This window comes from Sesamum indicum, linkage group LG6 (assembly GCF_026168435.1).
Source record: "Sesamum indicum cultivar Baizhima isolate 11 linkage group LG6, ASM2616843v1, whole genome shotgun sequence".
Taxonomy (NCBI): Eukaryota; Viridiplantae; Streptophyta; class Magnoliopsida; order Lamiales; family Pedaliaceae; genus Sesamum; species Sesamum indicum.
This window is the reverse complement of record NC_142662.1, coordinates 468,601-482,248: the sequence shown is the minus strand read 5'-3', so window position 1 is coordinate 482,248 and position 13,648 is coordinate 468,601. Positions and strand designations below refer to the sequence as shown.

The window sequence follows — 13,648 nt, the reverse complement described above, 5'->3', positions numbered from 1 at the left end:
AATGGGCCGCGAGAAGAAATACTTTTAGTGACAAAACAAAAAGGTTTGGTTCGATGGCCATTCCCCATGAAAGACAACCCTGAGAGGATGAAATCCAAAAGTATTGCCATTTTCACAGAGATCCAGGCCATAACACTGAGGGATGCCACCATTTAAAGAAAAAATTGAGAGACTCATCTAAAGAGGATACCTGACAGAATTTGTAGACCGAAGAAAGACAAAAACCCGAGGACATGCTGTTGCGGAAGGATGCACTGCGCCTCACATGGAGATGGGAAAAAAATTAGAAAGAGAACATAAAACAAAAAACAACTTTTCTACCGTCGGAATTATTGGAGTCATCTCGAAGGCCCTGCTAGAGGAAACTCAGTGCGAGCGAGGAAAGCTGTCTTAAGAGAAGTAAGTAAGGCAGCCAACTATGTTGTGCTCAATGGAGTCGCGTCAATAAACTCTTGATGGAATTCGACAAGGAGAATCTTCCCAAGGAGAAGAGGGGAAGACACGACAAGAAGAAATAAAGAAAAGAGAAGTCAAAGAGGTATGCATGGAGGCCATATAGAAGACAGATGTAGTAGAGATAGAAGGAAGCGGGACTTATCATCTGCAAAAATTGAAAGTATTCCAAACATGATAGTTTAGATGAATAAAACGTGTAGATGTTAACCTTTAAAGATAGAAAGTCTTGAAAAGTTTATCATCTCTTGCTTAAACTATTTTCCAGTCTACTATTAAATTGAAATAAATATTATGAAGATTTATTATCCCTAAGTACCTATACTGTTAGCCCCCAAAAGAAAAAATTATACCCACGCCTGAGGTATGGGGAATAAGCTCTTGCACTTAAGTTCATACCAAACGAAGCTTCCTTGAAGCCCATAATAAAACACCCTAAAGTTAGATGAAAATGCAACGACGCTAAAGAATAATCGAAAAAACTCCTAAAAAGTTCCATAGAAGACAGTCAAAGGAACTCATATGAAGTTCCCAAGCGACGCCTGAGAATGAAAGGACCTCCTAAGAAGTTCCATAAAACACAACGAAAGGAACTCCTAAGAAGTTTCGTAAAAATAGTCGAAGGAGCTCCTACAAAGCTCCCAAGCAAATGCATGTTAACATTATACAAAGAACTTCTAAGAAGTCCCAGGAATATACGTGGTGAATAAAGACAACAAGAATAAATAAGAAATAAAGGAAATTTATTAAGTAAGAAATAACAACTATGTTGTCCCGATTACAAAAAGAGAAATTGATAAAAAAAATTATAAGATAAGTCAAGTGCGATTGCCCCCAACGTCGACGTGAGTACCGTCAATAGATGGCTCGTCCACAACTTCCACCTCGCCTTCTTTGACGACATCCTCATCAGTCACAAGGGGATCGAGGAACATGAATTCTTCCCCTCAAAGCGATCATTAGCTCTCGCCACAACGGCACCTTCAAACTCCTTAAAGACTTAAGAATTTTCGACATCCATAAATGCGACAATGAAGCCGAGACTAGGGGGGCTACAGAAAACTCCAAATCATCACCTTCGGCATGACAGAACTAGTAATTATTTTCTATGATGAATCTAAGCTCCCTAAAATTAAAGTGAATCAGAATGACTCTCTAGCAAATTCCTAATCGCATGAATAATTCATCGTGAAAATCAACAATTGTCCTTGGAGCAATACGTAAGAATTCGACAACAAGAAGTCAATCAAACAAACTCACTTCAATATAAGACATGCGGAAACTGTGGGCTAAGTCAAGCATGGAAGTCGACTCCACTGAGTGTTCACTAGCCCTCAAATAGAGTCCGCTACGAGAAGCAAAACCTTTTCTTGAAAGGGCCTATTAAAGAAGCACATCGCTACAAATATTGACCACTACAAAATAAAAATAGAAATAGGAGTGCGAGTCATTGACAACCTCCCACGGACAAGCAAAGTATAGAAAGCATCACGAGGAGGAGTTATGACAAGATCTCAAAAGTGCCAAAAGGGAAAAATCCCTCAAAGTATGGGAGAGAAATAGGAATGAGTCGGCTAACATATAAATTGGTACGAGAAACAATTTCTAAACAGAAGGGGGATTAATCTTGTCACTAGGATAATTGAACTCCTCAAAACCGATACACACAAACTCATTGCACATTACAACCCTATTTCGCTAGAAGTAGTTTCTGTCTTTAGAATTTGGAGGATAGCTTGGTGATAGGCAGGCTTTCTGCTTGTTTTATAAAGTTGATGTTTACTTGTATGAAATTTACCTTCTACCAAAAAGAGCAAAAATCTTAGCAACTACCATACAAAATTAGCATTACTTCAACCTTTTTCCCTCCTGTATATGAGTTTATTGTTCCTTTCTTGGATTTTGGTTGATCAAGAGGTTACACAGAAAAGTTCTTACATGTCATTGAGAGGTACAAGGTTGATCTTCATATATAGTTATGACTCAAAATTCGAATATTTCACAAGATTAATAGTCATTCCCCAAGACAATTGCTACATTAATCGCAAAGTTGTCATATTGAAAAAGAAAAGATCTTCATTACACGATCACCATTCAACGTATGATACTGAATCTAGCAGACAAAGTCTACATTTATTTCTTAAGACGAATATTACAATAATTCGGGGAGACATACTTCACCCTGTTGCATTCATTAAGCAAAACGTTCAATCGATATAGACGCCTCTAAACATGACGTTGCCACTAGAAGTATGTTAAACACACATCTCCTTTAGACAACACGCGGTATGTAAAACATGAGCTTCTTATGAGGTTAGACAAGCATGTCCAAGAAAGCTTATCAGCTTTGCAGGCATTCTAGTTATCGCCTCTACATGCTTTAAAACATCTGATCAAATCACTGCCTCAAGCTTTCCACGATGTAGGAAGCATATAGATCCCTGCAAGCAGAATATGGTCATTGCAGATGACTTAAATTCAGTCGGGAATTACTAGCCTGGACCAGATTTTGCATAATCAGCACGATCAGAAGAGGAGTGAATACGTTTGACATTTATTGGCGAACACTTCAAGAAAAGTGACCCATTACAGTGTTATTACTTATCATGTTATTAGTTAGATCTGACCATACTAATATCAGTAGTAGTCTCATCTTAGCAATAGAAATTTCAGACAACTCACATGGAGTGCTTGATAGCATCAGTGGCTGCTTCAGCGGGCAGGAAGTCTTCTACAGCAACGGATTTGTTCTCATTCTTCTTGTCTATTCAATAGAAGTTAAGAACTTCCGTCATTTGAACTTTAGCGACCTGTGACCACAATTGAAGGCTCAAATTGTGTAACAAACAATAATTCATATAGAACCAATAAAATCTTAATCTTATTTTCAAGGATACAGTCCTCGAAGAAGCGGCGGATTTCAGCAAGGCGATGTGGTGGAAGATCCTGTATGTCCTTATAGTGGCGGAACTCAGGGTCATCAGCGCATACAGCGATTATTTTATCATCTTTCTCGCCCTGTGGAATAGCCCAGGTGAAAATTGAGTTGTATAAACCAGATGGTGTAAATTTTAACATGGAAATATTTCTAGAGAGCATTTAAAAACATTGGAACCTTCGAAATTGTCGACGCTGTTCTGTAATATGTACGTTTCCTACAGTTCTAATTTTCTGACTTCCTAGTATCAAAATTTAGGTAGTAAATGGAGTTGATGTTCTCTCACACTGAATGGACACAAGATTTAATTAACAATCACAGACCAGACACACTAACATTGAGCTTTACCTGATCTATCATTGGCATCAATCCAATCGCACGTGCGCGAAGGTAAGTACCAGGCAGAACAGGTTCCTGTGCAGGAACCAAACGAATAATAATTAAGCAAGCATAACTCTTTATATGTCTGTTTAAGCAATTTCAAAGGAACACCAGCAGACAAAAGTTTCATTAACTCAGAAATAACCTGCATCAAAATCAGAACATCCATGGGATCACTGTCTTCACAGATGGTTCGTGGAATGAAACCATAGTTGTGGGGGTACACGACCGATGAGTAAAGAACTCTATCTACCTGGAAGAATTATTTACTTCAGAATTTGCAGTAAGAATGGAGAAGACGCAAATGGGATAAAATGTGAATGTACTCAAGAAATACCAGGAGAAGTTGTGCAATAGAAAGTCTTGATGTGAACAAAGTAGCAAAGTTGTGAAAAAGAAAGGTAAATTATGGCATGAAATGCTCTTGAACATAGTTCCTAGGCCAACATAAAGGAACTTGCATGCATATTTTGTAAACCAGAAGAAGGAGAATAGCAGCTGCTGCATGCAGAAATAAGAGAATAGACGAGTTTGTTATTGCCGATTGTCATAATACCATGAGTGCATATAAGATAAAGTACCACAATCACTGCCCAAAGAAATCTATACATGCAAATAACACAGGTACATACTACAAATATGTGCACACCCATTCACCATCTATACACATGCATCTCATTGTGTTAAAGAGTCAACAGAGAAACAGATCAAAGATCTTCCAAGTTTTACTAGTACTGAGTTCACTTAAGTCATACAGCATAGGCACATACATAGGCAAAAGCATGTTTCCATCATGTCGATGAATATACTGTCTAACAAATATTTTCTCCTCAACTTGCTATAACTTTGAGAAGGCGGCTATGGAAACTTTTGTTCATGTTATAGGAGAAAAACTGAAAGGAATTCCTCACCTTGATAAGGCCACTGGTTTTGTCAAGCTCGTACTTCACTTTGCTGCCTTTTCCAATTTCAACCACCTACCAAGTTACTCCATATAGTTATGCTTTTTAACTTGGATATTTAAACTAGGCAAATAGCATCTGGATATTACGAGGAAAAATACGTACCATCCAAGTGCAATATAAACAAATGAAAAATACTAGGAGGCAGGGAACAGAAAATAAAGTATCTACAGTCCATTTTACATATGAAAGTGAGGAATTTTAACTCAAAAAGGAATGAAGATGCACTAAGGACATGACTCAAAACATATCACATACTTCCCCTGTGGCTTTTCAACAGAATGCTTTGCACCTAAACTAGCAAATTTTTGTTTGCAATTTACATAAGTATGCAGTATGTATGCAGTATGTATACAAGGAGAAGAGCCACTCACACAGTTGAAAATTGATGGTGCCCCTGGACCTGCATAAACATCACTCAATATCAAAAACATGCAGCAGCAAAGTTTATAAGAAGATGACAACTGTATAGAATAGGAGGAATCAGGCAGAGTCACCTGCAAATCGGTCATATTTAGAGAGTTAAAAGTAAGATGACAAGAATTGGGTTACAAGGTAAAATTGATCAGTCAAGGGGAAAATGATACTCAAGGTCTCACGCTATAACAATGGAAACTGACAACCAACATGTAAGGTTCATATAAACCTTACCAATTTCCAAGTCATGCCACGGATGAGCAGCAACGGATCTTCGTGACAGAGAAGAAAGAATCCTTTCATTCAGAGCAACACGGGAGTTCTCTGAACTTTTTCCAGTCGGTTGTACATTATTCTCAGCCATATTCAACTAATTATACAAAGACAAAACTGAAAAAGGAGGACAGGATTAGCCGAATGTTTCTTTCAAACTAGCTGGAACCAATCATAGTTCCAACTTGTAGATGCTACAGGCAATATCGAATTACAAGTGTGATCAGTCAAGACATAGCCTATAAAGATCAGTAACAAAGCTGCTAAAGCATCCACCACCCACAAAGGCATCAAGAAGTCACACTAACAGCAACTAATACTGGATTCAGCTGATGCTCTTCATCCGACTTCATTGTGTGTGTGTGTGTGTAGTGACATGATATGCATTTAACACAAAAGTCCTATAAGAGAAACAGTGCTCTCTTCACTTCACTTGCTTGTCTTCATGCTCTACAGTATTTTACTTTTCGTTATCCCTATTTCTTTTGGCATGCAACTCAATTTTCCAGTTGTCAAATTATTCAGAAAGCCATTCTCTTTATGAACTCACCATAACCAAATAGTATCCAACAACAATGCTCTATCAAAGAAAGAGTAAAAGAATAACTAGAATTCACTCATACAAAAAATTGATGCAACACAACTCCGTTAAAAATGGGAATTCATCCTAGACTCCGATTCATGAGGAAGCAACGAATTGGAAAACAAAGAATCAAGAGATACAAAGAACAAAACAAAAACGACTGACTGAACAAGGCAAAGGGAAAAAATCAAGCAAAACTGGGATACACAGATTATCATCAAACTATAAAGCTAAACAAAACCCAGTTAAAAAAAAAAAAAGCACTTGAAAAGAAGAATTCTCAGAATCCAACTCCAAAATATACAAGAAAAGCAATACCCGATAAAGTACTGTACTGAAAAACCACCTACAGTTTCTCAAAACCATAGGCAAGAAATACATAGTATATTTCCCAAGAAATCTATGAATTCACAAGAAGAGAAGAAAGAACGCAAAAGCAAACATTTTGGCGAAGTGGGATAAGAGAAGAGGGGACTTACGTTGGGAGGGATGTGAAGAAACGCAAGCAACAACTTCTCCTCCGAAATTGCTAGCGTTATGAAGAGTTCAGTGTGTGTCTGTGTGTGTGAGAGAGGGTATGAAGTGGAGACAGTGAAGTGGCACTTTTTTCAGGTATGTGTGTATTCATTGGTCAACCTGAGTCGTGCGATGGTTGATTCTGTTTACATCCACGGTGAATAAGGGTAGCATGTGTGTTGAGAAAAGGAGGGAGGTTGTAGTGAAAGGCAGGGGACAAGGGACAAACCAATGAAATTTCGCAACGTAGCCTCAATCTTTGGGGAGAGGTTCTTTAGGCTTATGCGTTATTCCCCTACTCTACTAATTACTACCACGATCACCATCACGAACAATCTATATTCCTCTACCAAAAAGAAATTAGATTTTATGGGATAAATACTCTAAATATTAATTTATAATTATTTTTGGAAATAACTAATTAGTAAATTATTTTATTAGTTATTTGGATAATTTGATTGAGTATAAAAAATGTGTGGATACTAGTATTAGATAATTTGAGTGATTATGTAGTGTAAGTACTCTTTTGCCCCAATATAAGATAAAAACACCTATCATATAAACTCAACGGTAATGGTAATGGGTTATCTCCCTCTTCCTCTTGCTTCGAGGAAAGATTTGAGTTGTCATTGTTCGAATACCATCTTGCTCGAAATCTGAAACCATGACTGGTTGATCGAACTCGAACACGTATCTTCCCAAGATTGAGTAAATGGTCCTGAGAATAGAAACACGAACGTGAGGCTCGTCGGGTTCGTTCCCAACTATGACCTTTCGACGCTCAAGTTAGAGTTGATCGAGGTAAAAATATGCGATCAGGTGGTGGTAGGTCAAGAATATTAAACAACAGTTACCTCAATAAATAATGTATTAGGGTATTTATAAGGCCAGGTGGGCATTGTTACTTGGGCCATGTGTTGTCATCCGGAGGATGGGTGTCTTCCATCTGACGGTTCTCATGAAGTCGGGTCTTCAACTATGCGGACGAGTCTTTTTCGACCCGCATCCAATGGAGCGCGGATCCTAAGCTGGTAAATGACAAAAATAACCTTCATTAAGAGTATTTTTTGTAAATTGGGGTTTTCCGCATCACATATCCTTCTTGGGTTCCTCCTCCGTCACTGAAACCATTATCATCTACTTGGATTAGCAAACAGATCTTCAACTTCTGTAAGGAATTGTCCTCATTGCCTCAAGTACTTGACTTGGGGAGAATGGAAGAGAGAGAAGGCCGCATTGCCTCAAAAGTATATCAGTTGGTAAATTAAGCCAAAAGTAAGGGTGATTCCCCGACCAAAAGTTGAGGGCAAGGCAGGTACCCAACCACAATACCAAACGGATGTGACCCTTGTTGGTGATTAGAGTCATGCAAAACTCAGGCCCAATTCATGCAGTATCGGGTTTGTCGGATGTTAACCACAAGTAGTGAACCGTAAATGAATTCTATCAAACTATTATAAAGATGATGATGGGTTCAAAAACCCTTATACAAATATAATAACAACTTAACGAATAAAATAAGAATAAAGAATAAATAAACAGATATGAATATACACAATATAAAAGCAGTAGATCAAAGTAAAAAATTGGCTCAGGACCCATATCCAGCAAGGAGGAGGCCCAAACACCACCAATGGCCGGCAACCCCTCACGATTGCTAAAAACCCACAGCCACCAAGTTTAGGTCACAAAGACCCACTAAGAACCATTTAGGCTTCTCACTTACAACAACAAAGAAACTAAGATCTAACCACTCAAAAAATTTCACAAAGAACTTAGTTCACAAAAAAAGGGGGAACACAATTTATGTTCCGTCTGTTCTTGTTTCCTACTAGAAAAACTGACAACTTTAAATAAACAAGAAGACATTTAAGTTGGTATGAGAGGGAGACGGCGGAGCAAGAATCCGAGAAGATGGGAGAGGGAAGAAGACGAGGAGACAGAAGAGGAAATGAGAGGGAAGGGAACAGAAGCGAGAGAAATTAGGATTAGGGCAAAATTACATATGTAAGTAGAAGTGGCCGAGTCCGATAACAGGTGTAGGCCGGGTAAGCAAGTGGGCTGAGACATGGAGATGGGTTTAGCCATCCAAGTGAGGGGTGTAATAAGTGGGTATTGGGCCTATGGGACATGGGCATAAATTTCCAACATACTCTTCCTTGGACCATGGACTCAAAAAGAGGGAACTAGGCCTAAGACTCGATCTGGCATTCATCATTGCCAGAACGCCTAGATTGTACTTGCAAGAAAAACCAGAGAAGCTCCTTGTTTACAAGGGCTAGTAAGGTACAGGAAAAACAAATTAAGTTAAAGATAATAAGGCAAGTCATAAAAAATTTTCAAAACACTTCTCCAACATCTTCTTTGGAAATCAGATTAGCATCATCTTCACTTTTTACATTCCTTTTTTATATTTTACAATCTTTAATAAAATGCCGCTTTTTTTACCATAATTATAACATTTTCTATACCAAGATTTTTTATTCTTATCCCTAGACTTAGACCTACTATGACTTCTATTCCTATATTTATTCTCAGAGTTTCTATACTTGATTCTTCCCCAATATAATTAACCTTATTCTGGTCCTGACTAGGTTTACTTGTTTTAATATCCATTTCCTTGCTTTTACGACCACTAATCACAATTTCTAAATTCACATTATCCCTTCCATACTTCACTGCAATTTTGGCATCTCCATAAGTTTCAGGAATAGCATTTATCAAAACTATTAGGAGAATAATCATTTATATTTTTATCTCCTTTCAGTTTAATATCTTGAATCAATTTTGTAAAATCATCCAAAATTTTCTCTTTTTTAGACAAATCAAATTTGTATCTTAAACATTTCACAAGTAAAAGCAACTCACTCGATAAAGAGGTTTCAGTATAAAGTTCTTCAAATTTATTCCAAAGATCGTTTGCAGAAATTTATTTTTCTACTTTTCTTAAAATTGTTTCAAAAAGATTTAAGAATATAAAGGAATAAGCATACTCATCATTTTCTAATCTTATTTCTTCAAAAACATTTTGAGGATATACTATCAATTGCTTTAAAAACTTTCTATTTAATTAAGACACCTTTTGTTTTTTGTTGCCATATAGAAAAATCAGACTTACCATCAAAAAGTTGTAAATTTTAACTAGCCATGTTAACAGAAGAATATTAATCACAGAGCATAGAATAATCAGCAGTTTTTTAGAACAGAAACTAATAGAGTATACTAATAACAGTTTATCAATAGTTTAAGGGAACCTTGGCTTAAATATCCAGTTACCCGTCAGCTTCTACGGCTCGGCCAAGTGAGGAATTTAGCAAGGGGTTTTAGGAATAATCTCAAAGTAATAATAGAATAAGTACTTAGCAAACCTAATTATCAGTATCAAAAGCACTTAAGTAGAAGCATTTCAAGCAGCACAAAGTAGCTCAGAAAAAGATCTAGAAAGAAGAAAAAAATTTCAACCCTCAACGCAATAAACCAGATTCACTAAGCAGTGGATTTATGCACTAAGCATTGTCAGGAAATTATTGCACACAAGAAATAATTTCAGAGGTACACAAAAAAAAATTAAAAAACTCAGAACTATCAGATATCCAACATTAAGTTATTTTTCGCTAAGCATTTATCGCACAAAGCTGTTTTTATACATGAAGCAGAATTCAATATATATTGTAGAAAATAATTTTCAAAAAAATGATTTTCAGAAAATATATATGTCAAAAAATTTCCAAAAACAAATACAATAGGTTTTTAGAAACAAGGTTTAAACAGAAACAGATTGCATACAATAGAAAAATTCGTAGTGCCCCATAAAATATCAGATTTTTCAGAGAGCTTTACTAAGCTATTTTTCTTCGCACAGAAAAATATTTCGTAGCAAAAATAATAATAAAAAAAACTAAGCTATTTTTCTTCGCACAGAAAAATATTTCGTAGCAAAAATAATAATAAAAAAAGGAAAATGATCTTACCGACGTCGGATATTGAACCCGAAGGCTCTGAAACCATTATTGGGTGTTAACCACCAGTATTGAACCTTAAATGAATCCTATCAAACTATTACAGAGATGATTATAGGTTCGAAAATCCTTATACAAATATAATTACAAAACTAACGAACAAATAAAGAATAAAGAATGAATAAACATATATGAATATGCACAATATAAAAGTAGTAGAGCTCAGGAGTCATATCCGGCAAGGAGAAGGCCGAAACACCACCAATGGTCGGCAACCCCTCACGATTGCTAGAAAACCCACAACCACAAGGCTAGGTCACAAAGACCCACTAAGATCCATTTAGACATCTCACTTAGAATCACTTAGACACGCTAAGATCTTTCCACTTAGGAAATTTCACAATGAACTTAGTTCACATAGAAAGAGGGTAGACAATTTCTATTCCGTCTATTCTTGTTTCCTTCCAGAAAAACTGGTAGCTTTAAATAAACAAGAAGACATTTAAGTAGGTGAGAGAGGGAGACAACAGAGCAAGAATTTGAGAAGAGGGAAGAAGATGAGGAGACAGAAGAGGAAATGAGAGGGAAGAGAACAGAAGCGAGAGAAATTAGGATTAGGGCAAATTTACATATGTTAAGTAGAAGTGGCCAGGTCGGGGTAATGGGTGTGGGCTGGGTGAGCAAGTGGGCTGAGACATGGAGATGGGCTTAGCCATCCAATTGAGGGGTGTAATAGGTGGGTATTGGGCCTATGGGACATGGGCCATAAATTTCTAACATACTCTCCCTTGGACCATGGACCCAAAAAGAGGGAACTAGGCCCAAGGCTCGATCTAGCATTCATCATTGCCAGAACGCCTAGATTGTACTTGCAAGAAAAAACAGAAAAAGCTCCTTGTTTACAAGGGCTAGTATGGTACAGGAAAAACAAATTAAGTTAAGATAATAAGGCAAGTTATAAAAAAATTTCAAAACACTTCTTGTACATCTTCTTTAGAAATCAAATTAGCATCATCTTCATTTTTTACATTCCTTTTTTGTATTTTACAATCTTTAATAAAATACCGCTTTTTACCACAATTTAACATTTTCTATCCCAAGATTTTTCATTTATCCCTAGACTTAGACCTATTATGACTTCTATTCCTATATTTACTCACAGAGTTTCTATACTTGATTCTTCCCCTAACATAATTAAACTTATTCTAGTCCTAACTAGGTTTACTTGTTGTAATATCCACTTCCTTGCTTTTACAACCACTAGTCACAGTTTCTAAATTCACATTATCCCTTTCATACTTAATTGCAATTTTGACATCTCCATAACTTTCGGGAATAGCATTTAATAGAACTATAGGAGAATAATCATCTATATTTTTATCTCCTGTCAATTTAATATCCTGAATCAATTTTGTAAAATTATCCAAATTTTCCTCAATATTTTTAGACAAATCAAGTTTGTATCTAAGACATTTCTCAAGTGAAAATAATTCACTTGATAAAGAGGTTTCAGTATAAAGTTTTTCAAATTTATTCCAAAATCAAGTTTGTATCTAATAACTGTTTAAGGGAACCTTGGCTTAAATCTCAATCCAGATACCCGTCAGCTTCTACGGTTCGGCCACGTGAGGAATTTAGCAAGGGGTTTGGTCTAGGTTTTAGGAATATTCTCAAAGTAATAATAGAATAAGCACTTAGCAAATCTAATTATCAATACCAAAAGCACTTAAGCAGAAGTATTTCAAGCAGCATAAAGCAGTTAAAAAAAAAAAGATCTAGAAAGAAGAAAAAAATTTCACCCCTCAACGCAGTAAAACAGATTCACTAAACAGTAGATTTATGCACTAAGCACTGTTAGGAAATTATTGCACACAGAAAATAATTTCAGAGGTTGTACACAACAAAATTACAAAACTCAGAAATATCATATATCCAACACTAAGTTATTTTTCAATAAGTGATTTATTGCACAAAGTTGTTTTGATGCACAAAGCAGAATTCGACATATTGTCGAAAATAATTTTCAAAATATAATTTCCAGAAAATACATATTGCAAAAAAATTTCCAGAAAAAAGTATCGCAGGTTTTTAGAAATAAGCTTTAACAGAAATAGTTTGCACATGGTAGAAAAATACACAATGCCCCAGAAAATATCAAATTTTGCAGAGAGTTTTACTAAGCTATTTTTCTTCACACAGAAAAATTTTTCGCAACAAAAATAATAATAATAGAAAAGGAAAACAATCTTAACGGCGTTGGAGACAAAACTCGAAGGCTCTGATATCACTGTTGGGTGTTAACCACAAGTAGTGAACCCTAAATGAATCCTATCAAACTATTATAGAGATGATGATGGGTTTGAAAACCCTTATACAAATATATTTATAAAATTAACGAATAAAGAATGAATAAACAATATGAATATGCACAATATAAAAGCAGTAGATCTCAGTAGAAAATTGGCTCAGGAGCCAGATCTGGCAAGGGGGAGGCTCAAATACCACCAATGGCCCTCAACCCCTCACGGTTGCCCACAGTCACTAAGGCTATGTCACAAAGACCCACTACGAACCATTTAGGCTTCTCAATTAAAACCACAAAGAATCACTCATAAACACTAAGATTTTTCCATTCAAGAAATTTCACAAAGAACTTAGTTCACAAAGAAAGGGGGAAGACAATTTCTATTCTCTCTCTTCTTGTTTTCTTCTAGAAAAACTGGCAGCTTAAATAAACAGGAAGACATTCAAATTGGTGAGAGAGGGAGACGGCAGAGCAAGAATTCGAGAAGAGGGAAGAGGGAAGATGGAAGAAGACGAGGAGACAGAAGAGGAAATAAGAGAGAAGAGAACATAAGCAGGAGAAATTAGGATTAGGAAAAAATAACATATGTGGGTAGAAGTGGTCGGGTCGGGCATCCAAGTGGGCTGAGGCATGGAGATAAGCTTAGCCATCCAAGTGATGAGTGTAAATGGGTAGATACTGGGCCTAGGGGACATAGACCATAAATTTTCAACATACTCTCTCAATGGGGTTGAACATAGTAAACAAGCCACTACTAACGACTATCGGTGATATAATGCACAATGAAATCAAGTAAACATGGCCTAAGTTTGTTGTTTTTGGAACTCCCAACCTCCAATTTTACTACTTAATTATATGTAT

The 13,648-nt window shown here is 36.4% G+C and overlaps 1 protein-coding gene across 1 annotated transcript; it reads right to left on the bottom strand.

Annotated features, from left to right (window-relative positions):
• Positions 1 to 2,509: 2,509 nt before the first annotated feature.
• On the bottom strand, positions 2,510 to 6,645 carry LOC105165776 (soluble inorganic pyrophosphatase 4). The gene is made up of 9 exons (XM_011084903.3): positions 6,487 to 6,645; positions 5,386 to 5,541; positions 5,109 to 5,137; positions 4,684 to 4,749; positions 3,918 to 4,025; positions 3,740 to 3,805; positions 3,351 to 3,471; positions 3,136 to 3,217; positions 2,510 to 2,894 (listed from the first exon to the last, which is right to left on the bottom strand). The coding sequence occupies exons 2-9, from the start codon at positions 5,513 to 5,515 to the stop codon at positions 2,852 to 2,854; spliced, it is 645 nt and encodes a 214-aa protein (XP_011083205.1). The 5' UTR covers positions 5,516 to 5,541; positions 6,487 to 6,645; the 3' UTR covers positions 2,510 to 2,851.
• Positions 6,646 to 13,648: the final 7,003 nt, after the last annotated feature.